Here is a 26,175-nt window from a genome sequence, read left to right on the forward strand (position 1 = left end):
TGCATTACTGGCCACAAATGGAATCACATATGCTATCATATAAAAACAGGATTTCAAGGAATTCATATTAAAAAACAAAACATGTGAAATAGTTCATGAATATTTTTATGTTAACTACTGAAATGATACTGTTTTTCATATACTTGATATTATTCTGATATACTTTTGGTATAATTGATACATTTTAACTTCACCAATTTATTTTACTATTTTAATGTTGCTACTAAAAAAATTTTCATTAGAAATGTAGCTTACATTGTATTTCTCTTGGACGGTGCTGCACTAGAGACCCTGAAAGCCAAAATCATGTTGATCAGGTTCTTGCTTAACTATAATTTCCAAATCATTTTAGAGTTAGTAAACACTAGAAAAAGCTGGCATTTCCTCAAGGTACTTGAAGAATGTTTGTGGCCCGCTACAGTGCAAGAGAATTACTGCATCCTTCTGGAAGATACTTCCTAACTATGGAATTTATGTTCTAGTTAATTTTATTTATATAACTTATGTCAGAAGAAGTAAAAAAGATGCTTTCAAAACCAAGCGCTTGAACTTTTAGGCTCTGTCTTCTAACCATCCACCCCCTATTCTGATCTATTTTCATCACCATAAAATGCCTCCTTTAAATAGGAAGCAAGGACAATTGTACTGCACATACCTATCCCATTTAACAAAGTATACTATACTCTCTGTCCAGTGCTCATATGGGGGGACTGCAACTCTCAGCGGCTAATCAGACAGTGCTCCACAGCACAAAAGGTAGCACCTTTTCTGCATTTTAATTAAATACACCTTGGAAAAACAAAAGTGAAGGAGGATTATTTCACACTGTACTGCTATGTTGCCTATGTCTGTATCTACCTTAAAACATCAGATGTGGTTTTGGAGTCAAGAGGATGTGGAACCCGCTGAGAATTCCTGGCAGGGAGAAGTTCATCCGTCTGTGCTACAGAAATGTGGTGATGCAGTGAAGCCTGGTAAAAGAACAGAGACAGTTACCTTTCTGACAACCTCAACCATGGGGCAGAAAAAAGGAAGACCAATGTATGCTAGTTGCAGACGCCCTCTGGAGTCTTTAGAAGCCACAGCCTCCAGAAGCCTTAATTTTAGGCTCTCAGTAACTCCAATGTGATCCCAAATAACTCCATATCCTAGAGTTGGAAAAAAGCTAGCTTTGCAAATATAAATGCGTTTCAAATGATTCAAAGACCTGCCTCTTGAAGTCCTAATCTCTAGAAGGCCTCAGGGTCTGGATATGGCTAACTGTCCCCTTGTGGTGGGGTTAATACATTCTCTCCTGACTTCTTCTGTAAATCCATAGATTTAGAGGCTCTAACTGGTTCAGTTTCTTTCTAGATGGAGGGGATAAGGGTGCAAGAATACTGCTTAACTGGTGCTATGTCCTTCTTATTGCATCACATCAAAAGGCAACTAATGTCTATTGTCCCACTTGAAGTAGGATTGATCACCGTGTTCAGCAGGTTACCAGCATGCTCCATTTAATAAGTTCCCCATCACTTTTTCACCTAATTTTTACTTTATTAAATAACTGAGAAATATAGTATGTGAGAGTTAATATAAATGCTTCTTTATTTTTTAGTTTTCGACTTAGTAAGCTGCTGTTCTAGTAGTTTCAAAAGGTGACTGAGAAAATGTTCTGGTTTTCAGCACAATTATGAACCCATGTATTTGTTTCATTCTCCTGCTACCACTGTTCTTTATGTTCAAACTGTCCCATCCTTGGGCAATGAGAACCCTCCAGCTGGCTCCTGGGTCCTTTGAAGTAACTCTAATTATCTTAAGTAATTTCCTTGCTTTTCAGTGGGACAACATAGCAAAGGTTCATCCTGAATATTTCTTACTTCAGACCTATAATCAGTCATTTATTCCAAGGGACTCTGGTTCTTTTAAATGATAAATGGTATTTCAGAACCAGAACTGTAGCAAGAGAGTTGTTTATGGATACTATGCTGTCACTGCTCCTAAGTTTTGCAGTAGACCGAGCTAAAAAAAAAAAAAAAAAAAAAGTGTACACCTTTCTTAAGAGGGAAAAATAAATCTAGGTTCATCCTGACAAGTCTAATTTGAAATAAAGATGACGTGGATTTTATATAACTTCCTTGATTTCACAATATGTCATAGCCATTAGTTAAAGAAAATTGCTTCAACTGTTTCTGGTCCAACCCTTCCACTGTTTCTTTTTGAAAACAGAGCAGGCCTGTGTGTGTGTGTGTGCGCGCGCGCACCCATCTTATCACAATCACTACAAGGTAATCTACACTCCACAGAATGATTATATAACAATAATCCTCACATTAACACTCCACTGAACAGATGTACGGGTTTATTCAACCAGTTCCTTACTGATGGACAGTTCAAGTGTTTCCCATCTTTTACATTTATCTTTTTGATTTTGCCTGTTTCTTCTGAATAGATTTCCAGAGGTGGAACTGCAGCATCAAAAGGGAAGCGAGGGGGGTTGTGTCACTTGGCTTTCCTACTGGCACCAGGGCCATCTCCCAACAGCCCTGCCAAAAGAGCATGTTGTCAAACTTCTGGCTTCTTGCCAATCTGTGGGTGAAACGTGGATTTCATTCCAGGCTCTTTCAAGCAAACTGGAAGTAGGAGATCTTTTGTTTTAACCCTTAATTTGTATTAAAGGGTTCCAAGACTGATACAGGAAGGAGCGTGTGTAAACGTAAATTTAGCTGCCTCTTGCCCTACTCTAATGAAGAAAGATGAAGCCTGTGGCAAGGGAGGAAGAGATCAGCCAATCCAGATCACCTCCACCTAAGTTTACCTTCACGGGTGGCAAGGCAGCATGCCCTGTGGGTCCCACAAAGTCTCCAACTTAGGTTAATGTGATTGCTTCCTTTGTGCCATGGCTTTGGGTTCCTCTCCTGAGTTCTAACCACCGCCCACCGCCCACCCCCACCCCACAACCACAACTGTAATTAAAATACCCTCAGAGTAGAAGCAGATGTGAAAGAAAAAGGGACCACAGTATGATTGTGGGGACTGAGACACAAGTTTCTAACCAAACCCCAATTTAAGTCTAAGTTATACTCCTCCCCCAAACTTCAAATATGACACCAAACCAACCTTTAGGAAGAGGGGGCACTGGTTCTGAGCCTGGGGACACGACGACCAAAACCACTGTGGGAGATTCTCTGCTTTGGCAGTTGATACAAAATACCCAAGGGCCAGAGGCTGCTGCTTCAGCTCCTCGGGTGCCTCTCTAGAGAGAAGACGCTCACCCTGACTCTGAAAAACAAAGTCCCAAGAGCATGATCAGCATTTATATCACTTCAAATAAAGCTTTGAAAATCAACTTTTTACCAAGTCACTCTACACACTGTGGACCCCTTTCTGGCAGCTTTTTGCACAAAAACACCGGTGACTGAGAAAGGTCAACAGGAGAAACATGGTGTTCGCTGCATGCACAGACATCTGATGAGAAATATGGTACCAGCTAAACTAATTTCAATCAGCCAAGCAAATACAGATATATTTGCTCTGGTTTCTTTTCTGTTAAATGTAAGACGTGTTCCATGGCATCAGACATCAAACTAAAGGTGGAAAGAATGGCCTCTGGCAGCTGAAGGCACCCACCCCCCACACCCAGGTGCTCTTTCACCAGCAATCAACCAAAATACATGAGCGTACCCGACAGTCTAGTGTCAACAACATGGATGTTAGGAAAACCTAACACTGCACCACTCCATGTGATACAGTGTCACTGACCTCCCAGCAGTGTAAGATCTGCTGGTGAAGAGGACTTGTTTTTAATTTTTAGCAAACTCCTTAGTATAAAACCCTTGTGAGAGCCTTACGACGGGTTTCTGCAATTGACATTTTCTTTATCTTTGATTCTTTTAGCTGGCTTTAAGAGCTGAAAATAACCTTTTATGCAAGGAATAAAAAGTAATCATTTGTTTTCAAAGGCCTTCTGTTGGGAGGACAAAAATAATCGTCAACTATCACACCAAGTTGTATTATCTGAGTTGGTTAAAAAATAAAAACTTACTACAACCCTGAGTAAATGCTTTCCCCTGTTGTAATGCCTTAATTGGGTATCAAAGAATGTTTAATGGTTCTGAAAGAGGAACTACTGAAAGCCTTGCAGGGGTCACCAGGCTGCAGGTGTTCAACATTGAAAAGGGCCACCTGCCCAGCTGCAGAGCACTGCTGTTTAAACTCTGACATGCAATCACAGACATCAGGGCTTGAGGCTCCAACAAAGGCAGAAAGTACAGCAAAGCTCTGTTTCTACAGAACTCACATGACACTTCAAAGACCAATTCTTTGTTTTTGGATAAGCTAGTGCAACCGTGGGCACTGAAAGGTGATTACTGTTATTTCCATTTCACAGATAAGATAACTGAGGCTGAGAAAGGTCAAGTAACTTGATCAAGATTACCAACCTACAAGTCATACAGCTGTAACTCTGAGCTACATCTATCAAACTCCAGGGCATGCATTCTTGCTTGCTATGTTCTTTGCCTCTAGAATTCAAATTCTAAATTGAAACTACCTGATATAAAATCTGTGCTCTTGGTTTCCATCACAATAATCTCCAAAGAACCAATAAACTGTCATGAACTGACAAATGAATATGGAGAAAATAAAGACATTTAAAATGCTCTTCCTTCAGAAAGGAGGACTGGGGGACAGGCAGTTACATGAATGTAGTCTACTGAGTCACTCATCCCTGGTTTTATCTGCTAACTAACATTTTTAATCTTCTTTCTCTTTGACTGTCCCTCCATGAACTCCAGGCTGGCAATGAAAGCCCCATGGACAGAAAACTAAGTCTTCTTACTACAGCTCTGTCTAAATGAGTGTGAGCAGAGTTGTGTGTGCTTGCCCAGTTTAACAGAGTAGACATGGCCATTTTTCTATGTCTTAAACCCTCAATCTCACAATATTTTAAACAAAAGGTACAAGAGTGATAAGGTATGAATCATCTACTTTAAAACAAAGTTAACACAAGCTACAGCAGAACCTTTAACTCTTCGATCCTGTTAATTCACCTCCAAAATTCCTGGGATATTTAAAGAGGAAACTGGTTGTCAGCTCTGGTGTTCTTCCTTAATACTGGGGCATTAACCTAGACACTTGTCCAAAATGAACATTCTGTGGGCCCTTGCCATTTCGAAACCTGGCTACACAAAAGACTGAAAATATATATAAATCAAGGCACCATGACATGAAACAAGAACAGTAAGGCTTACTTCAGAATAATCAACCATCAATAATGTGTTCTTCAATTAAGACAATTATTTTACATGTTAAGTAAGCAAGCCTATTGAACTAACCCCTGAAAAGCAACTATTTTGGCAAAAAATGAAAAATAAGTAACCAGGAAGCAGCAAGCAACCAAAACTAATTTTTGCTAGGAAACAGTCATTGCAAAAAAGTCTTCTTGCTGTAATAGGACTATTCTTCTGATAAAACATATGTATCAGGAACATTTTCAGAAATAATAATCCATTTCTAATTCCTGCCTGCATTCAAAATAGAACAACTACAGAGTCACTTTTCCACACTGATTTCTCTTGTACCAGGGACCAACACCATTAGAAGAAAGGTACATGACAGAAAAAGGTGATTATACTTCCAGAGGATTATTTTCCCTGAAGGCTGAGGTTGTTTTAAACAACCTACTTCAAATCATCCTTACCCGACTGTGCTGGAAGTGAGAGCCCACTCCAATTCCAGAAGGAGAGCCTGGGGAAGGAACCGGGGAGGAGTTGGGAGAGGAATGGAGGTTCCCAGTCATTAATATGCCAATATCATTGTCCATATCATCTGGGAATGGAAGGTCAACAAACATGTCATCTAGAAAGGAAGGAGAAAAAACACAAACATTTAAAAAATATCTCACATCCACAACTTAAACAATATATACTATTTTGTTAGTCCATGACGTTACAAAAACACACGCTGTTAATAACTTAGTAAGATTTATTATTCATGTGTGTCTACTGGGTGCAAGGTGCTGAAAATTATTTTTTCATTTTGTATTCTCAATGATCTAATGTGAAGTATTAACAGATTGGAGAAATAAAAACATAAAACAAAACTCCACACTCTGTATAGCTTCCAAAAGCACATAAAAAGATGGCAAAAGAGGGCAGCCCTGGTGGCTCAGCGGTTTAGCACCGCCTTCAGCCCAGGGCGTGATCCTGGAGACCTGGGATCCCGTGTCAGGCTCCCTGCATGGAGCCTGCTACTCCCTCTGCCTGTGTCTGCCCCCCACCCCATGAATAGATAAAATCTAAAAAAAAAAAAAAAAAAAAAGATGGCAAAAGAGCTAAAGCAGCAATTTAATTATCACACAAAGTTACAACTGACACCATCCAAGAAAAGAGCAGACACCATCTATGCATCCAATTAGCATCTAAAATACTGGAGGCTGAATTAAGACATGTTAATAGGTGTGAACTTGCCCTGAAACTGGAGGCCTACTCCAAAAGCAGATAAAAGCATTGTGTTTTCATTAAGAAATCTTCTTCCACATTATAAAAGGTACACAGCAGAAAATTTGGAAATTGCCCAGAATGCAATTACTGTGAATGTTTTGCTACAATTTTTCTTATATCATTACTCCATTATGATCATACTATATATAAAATCTGGTATCCTTTTACCCTCCCCCTTTAACAGGGGTAAATGCGGGTAACTATTAAAAAAATCTTCAAAAAGCAATGTGAATGGCTACATAATACTAAGTATTTAACAGTTTATAGATAACCATTACTCAACAAATGCCTTGACAGATAATCAAACCAAAACATCTATTAAGAATAATCAAATGAGGGCAGCCCGGGTGGCTCAGCGGTTTAGTGCCGCCTTTGGCCCAGGGCGTGATCCTGGGGACCCTGGATCGAGTCCCATGTCGGGCTCCCTGCATGAAGCCTGCTTCTCCCTCTGCCTGTGTGCCTCTCTCTTTGTCTCTCATGAATAAAAAAAATAAAAATTAAAATAAAAAAAAAAGAATAATCAAATAAGGAGTTGTTTTAGAGCAAATTAGATTCCCAATGATTAGCTAAAGACAGAAGCTCCTTCATATTGCTTAGGAGTCTTCATATGTCTCAAATCAGATCAGCTACTATTTACTTGAAGAGTGGCACCCATGTGGAGGACACTACCAAGCAGGTGTTTTTTTTGTTTGTTTGTTTGTTTTGCCTTTAGGGAAAAACAGTAGAAAATTAATTATTCAAGAGAGGAAAATATTTATTTGGTCTTGGTAACTGGGTATGTGAATCTTCAAAAACAAACAGATTCTCTAACCAATCTTCAATCCCCTACTCGTATTTTATTTTTTTTTTTTTAAAGATTGTATTTATTTATCCATGAGAGACACAGAGAGAGGCAGAGACGTAGGTAGAGGGAGTCTGACTCAGGACTTGATCCCAGGACCCCAGGATCATGGTTTGAGCCAAAGGCAGATGCTCAACCACTGAGCCACCCAGGCACCCGCCTCTTTGTATTTTATATGTTGATTATTAAAACACATGCAACAGCCCATGAGTCCATACTTTAGCTCTGCATCTTGCTGGAGAATCTGAGCTCTATCCCTACACAACCCTCCACACTCACCATTGTTGGGGCTAAACCCATCTTCATTGGGATAGTTGGCTGGAGCCACCTGGATGGTTGATGATGTTGGGAACACCAAGATGTGCGTACAGGAAGCATCTTGTGGGGTATTCAGTTGAGATGACTGCATGTTCAGTGCGGTACTTCGGCCAAAAACAGAGCCCATTGTGACAGCATCTTTAAATGAAAGAAGAAAGAGAAAGAAAGAATTGTATCAGTTCCTTCTGTGCATCAGTAAACAACTCCAGAAATAAAGTTTCAGGAGGACCTGAGCTGGAGAGACAGGAGTCTGATACAACTGCTAAAATGGATACACATTTAAAGTTCCATCTAAGTGTTGACATATCTTCAAAGAAACAGACTCAGAGCACATAGCTGTGATAACCCAAGTCTCATATCACACAGGAAAGGTTAAGATAAAATTGGGCTGAGCCCACCAATATGCTTTAATTATTTTTATAAGAAGCAGTTCTAAGAATAAGTCTCCCACTTTCTACCTGTGGTTGCTTACAATTTATAAAGGACTGTTCTCCTAAATGATACAATTCTGTAGAAATGGTACCATTCAACTAATAATTATTATAACTAACATTTATTGAATGCTTACTACATGTCAAATTTTGTGCTAAACTCTGTATTCACTGACATCATCTCATTCAGTCATCATACCTACCTTGAGGTACAACTATTATGCCCATATCATGAGACCGAGAACAGGGAACTTAAGAAATTTGCCAAAGTGGTACAGGCAACAATTAACCTAGGGTCTAATAAGGCCAACAAACATAGGACATATGCCTCTCATAGGACTGATGATGAATAAGCTCATTCTCACACAACACTACTGATTTTTATAGGGAGGAAGTAGACAGAACCTCCCATTTGATCAGAGACATATCTGGAAGATAAAAGCAGACTTAAAAAGGTAGAAAATTCCTTAGTTATAAATTATAAAGTGGCTTAGTTGTTAATTTTTTAAAAATTCTGTGGCCACAATCATTTGGCTATCTATCTGGCACTCCCATTTACTGAGTGCTTCCTTTGGGCCAGATACTATGCTAACTACTTTACTTCTATTTGTCTCACCATTCATCCTCAACCACATCAGAAAGATTTAAAATATTCTCTCAAGGCTGCTTAGAGCTTGTGTCAAATATCTATCTTCAAAAGGATATTCAAATATGTATCACAATGGTGGTGTCCACTTTCGTGGTTTCTGGAGGGTGATTCTCATACACTAACAACAATCAGGGTCAGGCCACGGGAACTGGCCAGTCATACCCAGAACTTAGGCTCTCTTCCAAGTTATGGTCATCAAGACAATAAAATCACAAACCTCTCCCCTTGAAGAGACCAATGGTTTTCCATTTTTGTCCCCAAGTACAATTTTCTCTCACAAAGATAATGAAGGTCTATTCTACATTTGTCTATAGACTTTAAGTTTGAATGAGCTGAACTGATGTGATACCTAATTAATGAAACTGACAAAAAGAGACTTACCTGGCATCACTACAAAGGACCCCTGGGGCTCCATGGCAACCAGGCAGGCACTAAGGATTGAAGGAGAGTCTGCGGCAGAGATTCCACACATCCGGCACACGTCCTTGAGCCGTTTGCTGATTGTCTGTAGTGAACATTCTCCAAGGAGGATACTCCAATCTGAAATCAGGTATGAGAGTCATACACAGTCTTTAGAAATTCATATTGATAGGAGGTTTAAGCTTACCAGATTTGCCCGGTAATTGAATTTCCAGAATTGGACCTAAAGGGAATAAGGCTTTACACAGGTTCTACTCCTTGCTACAAAGAAAATGTTACTTGACCTCTTTTACACTTCATTAACAAAGAAACAAAAGCCTACTATTCTGTAGACTAAAATAATGTCTGAAATGAGCTGGGAGAGTCCAGCACAGATCCACACAGATTTAGGCACTTCATATGCTTTTTGATGATGAGGCCAGTCTGTTCTTTCTTCTCCTTTTTCTCCAGGTATGGTTCTTTCACACCCCCCACCCTGCCCCCACCCTGCCCCCACATCAGCACTTTTCTTTAGAAGAATGCACAGTTGGGAGGCAAACCTCAGTTTTGTTTACTGCTGTAGGCTGGCTGTTTCCATGAAAGGCAAGCCTTGCAGAAACAAGGGGAATTCTTCTTAGAAGGCCCAAGAGAGCTGATAAACAATGAGTGTGAGTGAAGTGCTCCAAATGATGTAGCACTAATTGTCCAGATTAAAACGCTAGCACAAATTTTCTAATATTTGTTTACTGCCTCCACACAAAGGCACTATGTCTACTCAGAGAACTGTAGAGGGTTATGTTACTCTGGGAATGGAAAAGTACTTTGTCTTCTCTTTTGACTCCCAACCCAACAGACACGAAGCATGCCATACTCCTGCAGTAGCACACTGCTATCCATGTCCTGTCCTACTGATGAAAGACCATTCCCCCACTACAGGTTTCTACTTTCACTAAGTTTTTCAAACACACTGTTCTCCCCTTAACGAATTTGTAAAAGGAAGAATTTTTTTCATATTTCATATTCCTAAAAATATTCAAACTGAAGTGGCTGAAGTAAAAGTGGCCAAGACATGAAGAATGTATTTTGTAAAGCCATAGAAAAATCAAACAGGCATGAGTTCTGGATTTAAAACCAAAGAAGAAAAAAAAATAAAAATAAAAATAAATAAAACCAAATTAAGAAAGGAAAGGTGGTATCTGTATTTTACCACAAATATTCTGGTGATAAAGAACAAAACTTTACAAAGCTGACTCTGAAATCTGTAGGCTCATGTATGATACTGTCCCACAGCAATGCAATGCGGCACAGACCTCAGATTCCCACAGGAATGAAATGTAGATTGTCAAACTGATTTCCTGTACACTAGGCTCCTCTGGGTGTCTTATCCCTTGAAAGTACGTTTTCTCTCAACCTTTTGATGGGTCAGTCCCACTCGCATTCCTTTCCCTTAAGAGATAAGAAGGGGGTGCTCCTGCTTAAAAAAAAAAAATCATTCAAGGGAAGGCAGTGGCCTTAATAATTGTCCAAAACACCAAGTGACTAGACTAGTAGGCTACATTTTTATCCCCTCTTCTTCTTTTCTATTATATTCCAACTTTTCCCAGGGGTTAAGAGTAGCTTAAACCCTTTAAGAGGAAGACTGACTACAAGGCATACCAACAGAGAGGACAGGAATTCTGACAGAAATGAAATGATGAATCCCCCAATGCATCAGACCTCCAGGCTACTGATACAAGATTCATTATAAGTATGATATTCTTTAAAAAATGAAAAGGGTAATATTTTCTATTAGCCTACAGTATAATTAGTCAAAAAAAATTTGCACATAATAGATCCCTAAGAAAACACTTAATACTTATGTAATGTAATGTATGTATAAACAACTATTAAACCCTAATAGTTAACTTACTTGAGCACTTGCTACAATGCAAGTTATATCCATATCGGGTTTTATTTCAGAGATTCCACAAATACCTGATATAAATTTCATGCAAAGAAACAATATATGCACTCTAATGCAAGGGTTCTGCAAACTATGGTCTGCAGGCCAAATCCTGCCCACCACTTGCTTTTGTAAATAAAGTTTTATTGGAACACAGCCAAACATACAACTTAGGTGTTGTCTGTGGCTGCTTTGACTTTACAATGGCAGAATTGAGAGGCTGCAATAGGGACACACTGGTCTGCAGAGCTGAAAATATTACCTGGCCCTTTACGTTGAAAGTCTGTTGACCTGCTCTAACATATTTGCATGCACAAAACCACCATGCTGGGACATCTGGGTGGCTCAGGGCATGATCCCCACACCCGGGATCCAGTCCCACATCGGGCTTCCTACAGGCAGCCTGCTTCTCCCTCTGCCTGTTTCTCTGTCTCTCTCTGTGTCTCTCATGAAAAAATAAATAAAATCTTAAAACAACAACAACAAAACACCATGCTTATTTGTGGCATATGCTTTGTTTTTGTGTAGACCTTGGGGGGGTGGGGGAAGAAACCTCTTCCATCCAAATGTACATATTAAACTTTTTATAAAGGTGTCATTAATTAATAAGCCTTAAAAAATGATCTAGAAATATTCATACTGCTCATGTAAAGTAGCTACACTAAGATAGCAAATGAGCTTGGCTCAAAGCCAGTGGTCAGTTATGTTGTTAGCTACTTTAGTGCTTTGTAGCTGTTATATTTATGATGGGAAATATTAGCAGTTGGTAGGTATATTTGGGAATTCAACTTAAAAAGTCTGCTCTCTTAAGCCTTCAGACTGAAGACCATCAGAGAGTTGCAATGTGAATAAAGACCATCCCAACTTGCAACTACTTGTCCTTGCAAATCAGGATTATCTTGCTCTTGTGCCAACATAAAATAAATACAAACTCTATCACCATCAATCACCAAAAATAAATAAAAGAAACTGAAGTCTATTCTTATATATGACTTCTTCTATTGTCCATAATCTCTCACTGGAATTTTCATGTTAAAGCTGACTTGATCTCACTGACTCAGTACATAAATAAGCCTTAGAAGTTCTAATTTAGTATCAATTTTAGATTAATAGAACATTCTTTTTTCTGTCTTATAATTGGGGTTCAGTATTTAAGATTTTCTTTGGTAAATGGCTTTGTTGATGATGAAATGTTTAAAAACAGCATATAAAACTACATTTAAAAGAATCAGAAGAGGGACGCCTGGGTGGCTCAGCGGCTTGGTGCCTGCCTTCAGCCCAGGGCATGATCCTGGAGTTCCGGAATCGAGTCCCACATCGGGCTCCCTGCATGGAGCCTGCTTCTCCCTCTGTCTGTGTCTCTGCCTCTCTCTGTGTGTCTCTCATGAAAAAATAAAATCTTAAAAAAATAATTTAAAAAATAAAAGAATCAGAAGATATAAATCTGCTTTATTCTTACTACCAACTTTGCAATTTCCTCCATTGGCTCAGGTAGGAACATTAGCTCAACACTTTTCCTTTGTTTCCTGTACTGACTGCTTCAGGAATCCCTCACCTTTAAGCTCCCCGTGGCCTAGGCGCCCAAGTCGGCCGATTACAACTCTCCACGGTAGAGATGTCATCTGGACAATTCCTATGCACCACTCCCATAACTTCTGTAGTCCAATTTTACGTGCAGATACTTTACTCCTCCGTGATCTAAAAAGGAAAGAAGTAGGGAAAAGGGCCCCAAATGAGTCAAAGTTATCACTTAGTAAGATAAAACCCAGAAAATTCCAAAGAACCCACCACCAGGGCACCTACTGCATTTAGAAGGAAAATCAGAATGACTCCTATCTGAGGAAAGGCATAGTATCAATTTATATGCAGCATAAACACTGAGGCTCCTCACCTGTTTGGTAAAGCGATATTTACAATACAAGTTTCTAATAATTCCCCATGGAGGTCAGTGCAGGAAGCCAAAAGCCAGCGCTGGTCATGAGACAGACAGTAGCCCACAAAGAGGACGTTGTATTTCTGGCTCGCCTCCCCAAATGTCTCTCCCAGCTCCGTCTGCTTATCTTTGATTGGGGCCAATATAAAAGGAGGGGAATAAAGCTGGATTGGGCTGGGTCGCTGAAATCACAATAAAAGTCCATTATCAACACAAAGCCACCCAACTCAATGTTTACAACAAAACCCAGAATAGCACTTGAAACCAATAGGGAGTAATGACAACAGTCTGCCCCCCAGAGATATTACATACATAAATACTAATGATAAAACAGAAAACAAAAAGATTGTTTAATGACATCAGCTAGGGAACCCCAATCAAGCTAGTGTTTCCTTATTAAAAGAAATTACTATTTTAGAAAGTAAACTGGCACCACTTCACTAGTCATCAAGAAATCAGAAATTAATACCACAATGAAATACCACTACATATTACCAGAATGTCAAATAAAAAAGAAAACACTAAGTATCAGTAAGAATGTGGAGCAATGAGAACTTTCATACGCTGCTGGTGATGTAATCCCTTTGGAAAAGTGACAATCTCTGCTAAAGCCAAACACACACATACCCTCTGATCCAATTCAAAGACATATGTTTACTGAAGGACAGGTGTAAGAATGTTCATAAGTTTTAACTATAACAGCTCCAAATAAAAAATAATCTAAATGCCCACCAACAGTAAAATGGAAGATAAACTGCGTTCTTATTATACAATCAGAATATTAAACAGCAAAGACATGAAAAACTACCACTACATGCAATGGAACAGATGAATTGTGACAGTGGATGAAAGAAGCCAGACATAGAAAATACCAATTATATGACTCAATTTACATGAAAGTCAAAAACAGGCAAGGTATGTTGCTGTTAAATCAGAACATTGATTACTGTTAGAATGACTAGAAGGAACATGAAAAAAGTTTCTCAATGCTTCTTAGGTTTTCTTTCTTGTGCTTCTTACATAATGTGTTCAGTGAAAATTCACCAAGCAGTATACTTATGATTGGCTACTTTTCAGTATGTTTATTATACGTTAGTGTGTGTGTGATTTTAGAAATCAAAGCATTAGCTGTTCCGATTAGACAAATATTTTAAACTGTGACAAACTGGTTGTCATCATTGTTTACAGCTATTATACACATTTCAGTATTTAATACCTACAGCAGGGGTCAGCAAACTTCCATAAAGGAGAGAGAGTAAATATTTTAGGCTTAATGGGTCTCTCTTCTTACAAGTAAAATGTAGCAATTATTCCTACCCAGGTCATACTAACATAGGCTGTAGCTGGATTGAACCCACAGCCAAAGCTGCCAACCCCTCAATGAACACACATACATTTATACATGCATACATACTGATATATGGCATAAAAAATAGTAATAATGGAATTACAGAATTTTAGAGCTAAAATAAAGACTTGAGAAAGAGTCTAATCCAATTCCTTCATTTTAGGGACACAAAACACAGGCCTAAAAATACTCAATAACGTGCTCAAAGACTCAAGGCTAATAACCTTATCATCGATCCATTCATTCTCCCTATACCTGGAAAGTCTACTCATATATATTTACCAAGAGAACAGAAAACATTTTATTTTATTTTATTTTATTTTTTTAGAAAACATTTTAAATACAAACATTTGTGCACAAATGTTCACAGCAGTATTATTCATAGCTAAAAAGTGGAAAAACTCAAATGTCCATCCACTAAAGAATGAGTCAACAAAATGTGGTATATATCCATACAATGGAATATCATTTAACCATAAAAATAAATAAAATCCTATACATGCTCTGATATAGAATGGACCTTGAAAACATGCTAAATGAAAGAAGCCAAACATAAGAGATCGCATATTCTGTGATCCACTTATACGAAGTGTCCAAAATAGGTAATTGCACCCCACTAAGAGACAGAAGGTAGCCTAGTGGCTGTCAAGGGTGGGGGAGGGGAGGGGCACGAGTGGTTGCTAATAGGTAGGGTGTTTCTTTCCACGTTGACAGAATGTTCTAAAATGAGACAGCAGTGATAGTTGCACAACTCTGTGAACAAACTAAAAACCATCAAATTCTGCAATTTTTAAGAGGGTAGATATTATAACATGCGAATTCTGTCTCAGCAAAGCTTTTTAAACAAAACAAAACAGTCCAGTGAGACTGCCTGAAAAGTTTAGCAAAAAGTAAAAGGGTAAATGTCAAATATCTTGGATGCAACACATAGCCTGTGATAAATCATGAGGTAAAAAACTGTTTTTGAGGGCAGCCCGATGGCTCAGTGGTTTAGCACCGCCTTCAGCCTAGGGCCTGATCCTGGAGACCTGGGATCGAGTCCCATGTCGGGCTCCCTACTTGGAGCCTGCTTCTCCCCTGCCTGTGTCTATGCCTCTCTTTCTCTCTGTGTGTCTCATGAATAAATAAATAAAATCTTAAAAAAAAAAAAAAATGTTTTTGAGGTACCAGATATTCTGTGAAAAACAAAAGGGGCACCAACAATAGGATTTCTCCTAATACTTGCATGGCAAATACTAAAATATATTCCTTCTCATGTAAAATGTGCTTGCATGAGACTGTGCCACAGCAGAGATCTGGAATTCCTGGATGCAGAGGCCTGGCTATCATGCTCACCACCACTGCATCCTCAGCATCTAACATAGTGCCTAGTGCACAGCAGACCACTCGGGCTGCATTTACTGAATGAAAGTGCCATCCATGTTCTAGCTGCAGACTGAGGGAGCAGCAACATTTAGCAATTAACTATTACCATAACACATGTAAAATTTTATAAACCTTAGGGAATTACTTGTAATATTTGATTTTGTTTTTAATATAAAGTTAAATGATTTATTTCTTCCTGTTTCAAAACAAAATGGAAAAAAAAGGCCTATTTTTGCCCCTTATTTTCATCTAGAATTCATCCATTTATCTCATGAGCTACTGACAGTATTCGGCCAGTATGTTATAACCTTTAAAACTTTTAGGTAGGGATCCCTGGGTGGCGCAGCGGTTTGGCGCCTGCCTTTGGCCCAGGGCGTGATCCCGGAGACCCGGGATCGAATCCCACATCGGGCTCCCGGTGCATGGAGCCTGCTTCTCCCTCTGCCTGTGTCTCTGCCTCCCTCTCTCTCTCTCTGTAACTATCATAAATAAATAAAAATTAAAAAAAAAAAAAAAAATTAAAACTTTTAGGTAATGGCTTAGGACGTCTTACTACTTAGGTAGTCAGCCTTCACTCCCCTCCATGAAAATGCAGAACACTATCAGTTACCATTTGAAATTGTGATAATTTCTTACCAAAGCATAAGAATTGCTTGCATCCGAACTGCAGAATAACCACAAGAGGTAAAGAACTAAAAGATTCTAAGTTTATAAAGAAAGGTAATAACTCAATTTCTGGAGACAAAAGAAGAAACAATTAACAAGAAATAAATTTATTTTAATTCTAGAAAAAGCTAACAAAAAATATATGAACTGTTTACAAAAGTGAAAAAAAATTAAAACTCCAAAGAATAAACCAACCTAAACTGCCAAAGACAGAAATTGTACATAATCACAGAATGAATGTGGCTTGTGGGCTAAGCAGCTTCTTCTGGATCAAGTGACAGACAACAAATGCAGTATTAACTACATGTCTCATTTTTTCCCACTTCTAAGTTATTTATTCAAAAGAGAAGCATTTCATGGAGTTTTCTAGAAAAACATTACCAACTAAAATGAGCAGTTTTTGATATTTTTAAGTTCTTTTATGGTGAAGAGGTAATTTGCTGGCTTTTATTAATGGGTGATCTTTTATGCAATAAAAGTTGTGGGAACTGATTGCTGAAGTCTTTGAAAATTCTAAAAAGTGCCCTGTTCATCTATCTTCAGGATAAAGTGATCAGTAAAATAAAAGAAGTGTACAACTTTTGTTTGGTGTTTTAAAATTCCCCTAGAGGTACATATCTGTGGGAAGTAGGTTTAAGAAGATGGGAGAGAAAAAGCATTCATTTATAGATCAGAAGCACTGAGACAAGGGAAGAGAGAGCAAGCCCCTGTAAAAATGTGCATCAGAAAACACATACGCATTTGCTGTACCAGAGAGAAAAGATCTGGAGAAGGAAGAAAGTTAGTGAATTTAATACATGGGTTAGCTTCCAAAAATAAAGAACAAAATAATCATAGGAAAGTCGAACATCAGTAAGTAAGTGATGAGTGTACTGTTGCCTTAGGTCTTACATTAAAAAAAAAAAAAAAAAAAAAAACGCCAAGAGTTTGCTTGCTTCTTTTCTCAAAAAATTTTACAAGTTTAGATAAATATCTCCTCTATTTTAAATTAAGGATCAGAGAAATCTACTACTCTTAATAAAGGCGAAAGACCAACCCAGCAGCCCAACTCTCCTGGCTTGTATCCCCAGTATACAAGCACTGTTAGAAATTTCTGCTGTGCTACTACCTACCTCTGGGTTCTTGAGGGTCATCTCGATGCTGGCGGCAGGCCCAAATCCTGTGAGGGACTTAATGTGGATCTGTGTGGGCAGAGGTCGCCGGCATTGGCAGTACACCGAAAATGCCATGGACTTCAAGTATTGAATGTAGAAAACTTGTTCGTCCTTCATTGTCTGCAGCATGTACTGGCAAGGCACAATCTACACATACAAACACAAACAAAACTAGAAACTGAGATCTAATGTGCTAACAAGAAAGCTAGAAAACAAAATGGCATGAAGTCTTTGCTGAATGAGGGCAAGGAGCTTTAGTTTTAAAATATATAAGGGGTGCCTAGCTGGCAACTCTTGAACTCGGGGTTGTGAGTTCTGGCCCCACATGGAGTGTAGAGATTATTTAAAAATTAAAATAAGATAAAATAAAATAAAGCAAAATATGTAAGATGCCAAATATAATTTGACTCAATCTTAATTCCTTAGATAACATAAAATCCTCTATTACAAAGATACACCAACACCTGAAGAACAGGGGTCATCTTGTTAGTCCAAATTACAGTCACTTAGAAATTACCCTGCTCCCTTTTCAGGGGTAATTTGGCAATTTATTGTTGCCAGGCTCCCAAATTTTAAAACTTGCTTTTTAATATTGTTCTCCTTTTTATCATATATACACATAGTGTGCATGGTAACTTTGGAATTACTGTCTAAGGATGTGAGACACAAACTTCACAATGAAAAGCAATCAACAACCTATTCCGGTAACTTTAATTTCAGTATTTTAATTCTGTTAAGATGGCATTAGCGAAAGTGACAGTAAATCAAAATCCAAACACCCAAGGTATCATTTTTCACCTGTTATCAAAATCTTGTAAAATTATTACACTATAAAAGCTGGCAAGGCAATAGTGAAAGAGGCATGCTCACTGACTGCTGAAGGGAATGTAAATAGGCTAACTTTTCTGGAAAAGAATCTGGCATTATCTATCAGTGTATCTAAGAATCCACTTTAAGAAATGACCCGAAATGTGAAAAAATTTAGAAACAAATTAAATATCTAATAGCACAATAATTAAATGTGGAGAACATGTGGTCATTACAAATGATGCTTGTGAGAATTTTTAACAACCTGCAAAAGTATTCATGAAAAATGTTAAGTATAAAGGACTAAAAATTATACTAAAAGTAGCATCTCAACTCTGTAAACATATACAAAAAAGGCTAGAAATACACCGAAATGCTATGCAATGGTGACTTAAGTTAAAGGAATAATTAGGAGTATCTTTCCCTTTATAGTTCTCATGTAATTCCAATTAAAAAAAAATCATGACTTGTTATTTCACCAAAAAAAACAACAAAAGCTAAAGATAAATTTGCAAATAGTTACCTGGAGAATGAAAGAATTTCTCATATGCTCAGGTAAATTATCCAGCATTTCTGTGTAGCAGCGCATCAAACTCAACAGCCAAAAGTTTCCAGAAGTGGAATCTTCGTCTGCAGTGTAAGTGAAGGGGTCCACCATGTAAATAACAACAGCTGGGGGATAGGCCTGGCTGTCCGCGGAGTCAGGCTCAGTGGGAATTCCTATTCTCTCTCGTTCCGTGACACTGCAGAAAGAGCCACTTATGAGATGCACAAAATAAACTTAAGTCATGCAAAATAACCAGTTCCAGAACACACCCCTGGACAATGATTACAGATTAAATGTAACATTAATATGTGTATTACCAAAATGAAGGCAAACCAAGCCATTTAGTACCAGGACAGGTGGGAAATGGTAATACAGGGCAGCCCGGGTGGCTTAGCGGTTTAGCGCCGCCTTCAGCCCAGGGCCTGATCCTGGAGACCCGGGATCGAGTCCCACGTCAGGCTCCCTACATGGAGCCTGCTTCTCTCTCTGCCTGTGTCTCTACCTCTCTCTCTCTCTCTCTCTGTGTCTCTCATGAATAAATAAAATCTTTAAAAAAAAAAAAAGAAATGGTAATACACTCCTTTAAATGGGAGATCTTTTTCCACTCCCTCTTTTCCTGGGGCTATAGTCCAAAAAGATGTTTTATAATACTATTAATGTTAGTGATAACAGCTTACTATTGCTATTATCCATATATTATGTTCCCATAATAATAGCAGGATTAACAGTAATAGCTTACTATGAAGTTAATAAGTTTAGTAATAGTAAGTTCATTAGAAGTCTTCACATTTCGTAACACTAAAGCTAGTGACTAAGTTGTTATTTCCTTTTGGAAGAAAATAAATGGAGCCCTTCACTAGATTAAGAGATTCGGGAGGCTATGGGAGGGTAAGGGTGCGGAAGGTAGGCAAGGGGTCCAAGCTGAAGCCACCCGCCTCCATGGGCACACACAGTACCTTTCTTGTCCATCCTGCAAGGATTGGGAGGAGCTCTGCCCAGGCTCAGGGTCTCCAACACAGCCTAGGTTCCCTTGCGTTCTATCTGCAGAACTGGCCCCAGTGCCGGGGTTCTGCCCCACAACACTAGCACTGAATCCTGAGGAAGAGGTAGTGCTGATCTGGTTAATAACGGGAGCGGGAGCAGACGATGAAACGGGTGGCACAGAGGAACCAGATGCGGAGCTACTTGCTGCAGGGTTCCCAGAACTGCTGCTGGAGGTGGGGTTGAATGCACTGCCAGCTGAGGACACTGTCGATCCTGCATTTGAAGCTAGAGGCCCAGCATTCCCAGGTGTAGCTTGTCCCGGTGCTGCTGCTGGTGGGGACTGGTACTTAGGTGGTATCAACAGGCTGCTATCGAGCTGCAGAGTGGCTAGATAAGGTGCTGAAAGAGTACATGCAGAGAGATGACATCAGTGTCAGACTGAATCATAAATTCATGACGGTCACTTTTTTAAAGATTATGCTTTTAGGCTGCAGTACTCTGATTATGACACCTAAAATGCTATCTCTGCACTTGAATATATACTTATATATTCTGCTAACATGGAGATAAAAGTGGAGCTACTTATTACAAATTCTGGTGAAGAGGCTTATTTGGAAAAAAGAAAGATAATTAATCCTTTGTAACATTTTCCTTTCAGACTGATTCTATATGCCTTCACTGAAAACTGAGAGGCCATATATTCTACAGGCATCACAGTATACCTGCTCTTATGTGTACTGAGCTTTAAAAGCTTCTAAGATTCTCTTGGGAACGCTGGTTAAACTTAAGCAGTTAATACCAAGTCCTGCTGCTAGGTTTTCAAAATGTGGAGTAAATTAGATACGACTTCTTTAGGCAACTTTAAGTTGCTTTTAAAAAATATGTGTGCACATAAAAATTAGCATTTAATGACCTAGAACCCAGAAATCAGACCTAAATAAATACAGTAATGGAACACTAACATTACCTGAAAAAAAAAAAGCAACATAATGCTGTTTCCCAAAGGGGGGCAATTTGCTATTTTACTTCTCAGATTCTACTTTGCCAAATAAATTCCCACTTACCTAGGTGATGGCGGCAAACTTGCGCATAAAGTTTGAGTCTGGAATGATTGTCATTCTCCTCACTGCTCCACGGCTGGTTAAACCACTCACTCACAAGCTCATCAGTCAGCTTCTGTGCCACGGTCTTTCCCACACGCATGATCCCATCTCGTAGCACTTTGCAGATGGGCTTGTGCTGCCCAAGCCTACACATCTGATACCACAAACAAGATTGTTATTTACAACAGGAACCACTCCTGTTGTTAGTGGGGGAAATTCTTGATCATACACATGGAAGTGCTTTGCTTTTTCTTTTAGTGTTAACACAAGCAACCAAACCAACATTATACACTGGTCCTTTCTGGTAATTATAATGTATGCTGAAACTGCTATGTGTCTCTCCAAAACCTGGACTAGACCATCTAAAGAAAAACCAATGTTTCTTCACCCCAGCCAATTCCTTCCACACAAGGGAAGATTGTTGAACATTACCTGATTGCTAATGGTCAAATAAAGAATTAACCAGATTCCTGCCTACTAAGGCTGACTGTGACATATGTCCACTAAAACCTCTTAAGTAATCCCTACTCATAATGTTTTCCCATAAGATAACATTAACATTTTATGGGCCATCTGTTACACTGTTAGAGACATTTGGAGATCACCAATAGCAGAGGCCACTAAAGCAGTAGATATGCTGATCACTTTTTAAAAAAGTAAATAGTTGTTTTAAGCACAATGAGATTGTTATTAATCTCCAGAACATTAAATGGGTACTTATGGCAAAGAATTAATGTAATACACCTGTAAAAAGTTAAGCTACTTAACTATCTATTTACCAATAGAAGAGCCCACGTTACCCGTTATTAGAGTTGACAACTGAAGGCTTACCAACCCCCTACAAAGTTCTCTAGCACACACTCTTCTTAACCAGGTATGCACTACCACCAAATGAGCAATCCTAGTAAAGTCATTAGGATCTAAAAAGATCCAGCAATCCTTTTATGTTTCGTAACTCATGTTGAAAGTTTCATCCAAGAGAAGAACCAAGCCTTAAAAAGAATTGCTTAGACAAGTTTTCTGTGTTATGGTCCTTATGATTTAACAGCATTACACATCCATGGGCCAGGCATTGTACAGAATCACTGTATCTAAGGGTTCCTTTAGGGGCTTAACTGATGCCATTACCTCATACATTACCATCTCCTAATTTCTTTGTAGCAACATGTAAGTTTATTATTTCGTGGAGGCCCATCCATTTCTAGATAGCAAATGTTCTGTTACAAAATATTTTTTAAATTCAACTTGGCATCTTATTTAACACTCTTGTAATGTTTATAATATGCCTGTTACAGTTCTTCATAAATACTAATTTCATTTAATCTTGCCAAAAATAAAGATATTAGAAGTATAAGATACAAATATTTAATGTGCATATACTTTGGCAGAAAAAATATGGCACCCTTCAAAGATACTCATGATTCTAATTTTTCAAAAGTAACAGTAATTTATGTACTAAACATATGAAATTACCTACTGGCCTTTAAGTTATGGTTATTACATTATTAATGCGTCTCAAAATTTTAGTACTAGGATGTAGTGTTAAATATACAACAGAGACATGATTCATTAAACTTATCTTCTGATTCAGAAATCTTCAAGCTAAACACTTTTATACTGTTTTCAGGACCCTTCCCCCACCCTCCTCTCCTCTACAAACCCAGCCCCACCCCAGAGAGACGTGCCTCCTTTTTGTAAAGGTCATCTTCTGAGCAGCCAGAAGACTCCCTGGTAAGCAATACTTTTAAACTTGAACACAAAAATGAGGGAAAAAATAGCTCAACTGTAAGATGTGTGGTAAGGCAGGTAGAGCAAAGTCTTCTAAATCTAACAAAATGTTAAGTCAAGATGATAAAGCAATTTACTTCCAGGAAAACTTGCCAATTTAATCCTCTCCTTCATCCTCCAGCTATTTGCAAATTTTCTTTTGAGATCTACCTTGAAGATATTTGTTCTTTAAAATTTGGTCATAGCTAGAAACCACCTGAGGACTCATCACGAAAGTGGTTTTCATGTCGTTCTCACCTCATATACAGCACTCAAGTCCCTGAAGAAAGTTTTGGCTCCTTCGAGCAAGGCCTCATTTTCTGGACAGACCACAATATAGGCAACATCACGATGGCCCCCATATGGGTCCAACAACAGCCTCTCCCAAAATGGCAAAGAGAATGGAGAGATGGTGAGGAAGTCCTTGTCATAGCCTACCAGCAGAGTAGGAATGGGCAATGGCTCAGGAGATTCTTCTGAACCTGTAACAAGAAGGCCATTAGGAAGGGCTCGTGAGTCTGTTTTGTACAAGCTGGAGACCTTGAAGTTCTTGCTGCATTAGTTTTAATTCTGGCATCAGAAATTTCCTTGTAGGTTAACAGAATCACTCTCAAAAGTATTCTTCAAACCCTCTAATTACGTGGCCCATGATGAAGAACTTTATTTCAATGAGTCAGAATGCTCTAATAAAGGTCCAATAAGATCAGAAGGCAGACGAGAACAAGTTAAAGTTAGTTTTCCAGGCAGTACTACACCATTTCCTTTAAAATAAGCACTATAATCCTGACTATGAAGACGCTGACAGAACTAGTTCAGATGTTCATCCAGATGAAAATGCAATGAGGATCGGGAAAATGAGGAAAATCTAACAAATAATCTCTTTAAGGATTATTTTCCTCATTGACCTTGATTCTGCCAAGGATGCTTAGAAAACTTAATTCCAAACTGACTTTAGGAAAGAAAAGAGATTATAAACCTTAATAGCCATGAAGAAAAAGATTCTATTTTATCAGTGAAGCAAGGACTTGACAGTAACTAAAGCTGGGTTTTATGGAACAAAAAAAATCACGAAGAAATTTAAAACAGGGAAGAGATTCTACCATAGGTGCCCCGTCCCGCCATTTTGTGGAACTGCTGCCATGTTAGCGGCCCCTGCACATGCTGGATATTCTCCCAGGTCCTGCCCGTGCGCTTCTTTTGGATGGCGTCTTGGAGAAAGGGCTGCAGGGACAGCAGCATGCGGACCACATCTTGGGAGGAGAGCATGCTGATGTCTAGCACTGGAAAAGAAAGAAAATGAAAGGAATGGAGATCATAAAGGGGGACCGGCATGCTCTTCTTCTCTCTGCCATCATTCTGGACCTCAGTTATAGTCCGTGACAAAGACATTACTGGTGGTAGATTTTATTTTTAGTAGATTCTAAAATGCTTGATCTAGCAGGGGAGAGAAAAGATATTTTCTTATCTTATTATTATAAAGTAATTTATAATTTATTAGTGGAAATAATAAAAGGAGAAATGGGTTCCTCTATATATAAAAGGTTAACTATAGGAGATTAGAAGTAAAAAGATAGATGAGCCTGACTCTTTAAAATCATACAAACCTGTTTCCAAGGTTGTTCATAGGAAAAGAGAGCTGTAAAAGTTTCTTATTTATTATTTTATTTACAAATATCACTGTTTTGAATGAATAATGAGTAGGAGGAAAAACTTAAATAGAAGCTCTTCACAACTGTTAAAAAAAGCTCGTAATATAAAATATCTTCACAAAATACAAAGTGCACAGAGAGAAATATAACCTTCCAGGCAGACAGAGGCACAAGAAAACATGGCAAAAGCAACAGCAGTACTGAAAGCCAGCTGTCCACACAGGAAGGTGGGATTCAAGGTTTCAGAAGAAACATCCTTCCTATTAAGAGGAGGGGCTCTTAACATAGAACCTTTGAAAAAAACCTCTCAAACTGCAAAATTGTGCACACACGAACATGTGCATATTCTTTCCCAGGGAGACAGGTCTGTAATGCTCACTGAATTCTCAAAGAGATCTGAAGAAAGAGCTAATTAAGTTTGAGGTGATCAGCTGTGAACTTGCACAGCTGCGTACCTAAAGACCTTTCCTTCTCTAGCTGATTAGGAAAGGGGCATGGATGGAAATCTAAGATTTATCTACCAACTAAAGAAACACAGGGTGCTTAAGACACCTCTAGGTGATCCCTAAATCAAACACCAGTAGCTAATGTAAATTTCCAGCATCTCTTGACAAACTGGGAGACCTGGCAAGCAGCAGGCCCCATTCTTGCATAAGCAGCAGCGCTGAAGCCAAGGAGCAACTGCCCCCTTCAGAGGCCCTCCTCACTCAGCTCTGCTGCCTACCTGAGAAGGAAGCAGGGATGATCACCTGTACCTTCAAACCTGGGCTTCTTTTTTTCCTATAGTAAAGAAAAAAGTACTTCTTGTAACCATGGCTCTATCAACAGTTGGAAAATGACAGACAAAGAGAATCACAGGTTAGAGAAAAATAAAAGCAGACATCATCCCTTGTGGCTATTCCTGTGCACACAGAATGGAACGTGTGCACGGAAAGATGTAGTGAGGGCACTGCTGTTTGCAAATCTGCTCCAGCATCATTCACTCATTTACATTATCTGTCTGATACTGTTAAGCTTCTGACTTTGGAACCCACACCTCCCCTGCGATAAAATCTGCTATTTTTCATATCCAAAGATGACAGTACTGATCCACCCACTCACTGCTTTTCTGTCTGAAGGCCACTATCTAGTAAAAGGAACCGCCCAAGATAATCACCCACATTTCTTTAGAGGGGAAGACTGTACTTTCTGTAATTCATAAATGCATCCAGCAGACATTAATTAGAGGCCTGCTAAGTACAAGGCACAGTGCTCAAAACTCAGCAGTTACAGAAATGAGTGTAATCCTTGAATACTTTCTTACAAGTCTCCACCTCTGAGAAGTCTCTGGGCCTGGCTACTCAAAAAAGTGCCTATCATCCCTCACTCCAATGATCTCTGTCCTCTAAGCATACTTTCTCATTCTAGATTTCCAACTGTTATTTAAGAAGCTTATATAGCCTTCTCCCCTACAAGGCTGAGAGCTGTTCAGAGCAAGCTCCATGTTTCATTCATGTAACCAACCATTCCAGCCCAACCTATTCCCATCCCTCTAGTGAAGTAGTCTACAGAAGTAGCTCCTCACTGTGGTCAAAAGACATACTTAATCCTCTTCTTAAAAGCTCAGCTGCGCTTTAATGCTTCCTGACCACTCTTTTTCTTAAAACTTGGTTACACAGCAGAATTCAGCAAAGTTCTGTCCCAAGCCATCTTGTCATCCTAGCTTTCCTCCTCCTCTGTGCCTGACTTTACTATCTACAAGCCAACTACTCCCTTTCCCCTGAGCTGCAGGCCCATAAACTCCCAAGTGT

General features: G+C 38.9%; 1 protein-coding gene across 6 annotated transcripts in view; it reads right to left on the reverse strand.

Moving 5' to 3' along the window:
- MED13L (mediator complex subunit 13L) overlaps positions 1 to 26,175 on the reverse strand; it is a 295,303-nt gene that overhangs the window by 3,064 nt on the left and 266,064 nt on the right. For 4 of the 6 annotated variants that reach the window (XM_038575206.1, XM_038575205.1, XM_038575208.1 and 1 more), the window contains 14 exons: positions 23,837 to 24,016; positions 22,995 to 23,218; positions 20,931 to 21,123; positions 19,839 to 20,265; positions 18,859 to 19,078; positions 17,487 to 17,675; positions 12,954 to 13,177; positions 12,618 to 12,760; positions 9,103 to 9,261; positions 7,603 to 7,779; positions 5,681 to 5,838; positions 3,100 to 3,261; positions 859 to 971; positions 256 to 291 (listed from right to left, as the gene is read on the reverse strand). In XM_038575206.1, the coding sequence (XP_038431134.1) occupies positions 256 to 291; positions 859 to 971; positions 3,100 to 3,261; positions 5,681 to 5,838; positions 7,603 to 7,779; positions 9,103 to 9,261; positions 12,618 to 12,760; positions 12,954 to 13,177; positions 17,487 to 17,675; positions 18,859 to 19,078; positions 19,839 to 20,265; positions 20,931 to 21,123; positions 22,995 to 23,218; positions 23,837 to 24,016 (2,605 nt within the window). Of the gene's footprint in view, positions 1 to 255; positions 292 to 858; positions 972 to 2,311; positions 2,569 to 3,099; positions 3,262 to 5,680; positions 5,839 to 7,602; positions 7,780 to 9,102; positions 9,262 to 12,617; positions 12,761 to 12,953; positions 13,178 to 17,486; positions 17,676 to 18,858; positions 19,079 to 19,838; positions 20,266 to 20,930; positions 21,124 to 22,994; positions 23,219 to 23,836; positions 24,017 to 26,175 lie in introns of all 6 variants that reach the window. The other 2 variants (XR_005379205.1, XM_038575207.1) reach the window with 2 other exon arrangements.

Source organism: Canis lupus, chromosome 26, assembly GCF_011100685.1.
Source record: "Canis lupus familiaris isolate Mischka breed German Shepherd chromosome 26, alternate assembly UU_Cfam_GSD_1.0, whole genome shotgun sequence".
Taxonomy (NCBI): Eukaryota; Metazoa; Chordata; class Mammalia; order Carnivora; family Canidae; genus Canis; species Canis lupus.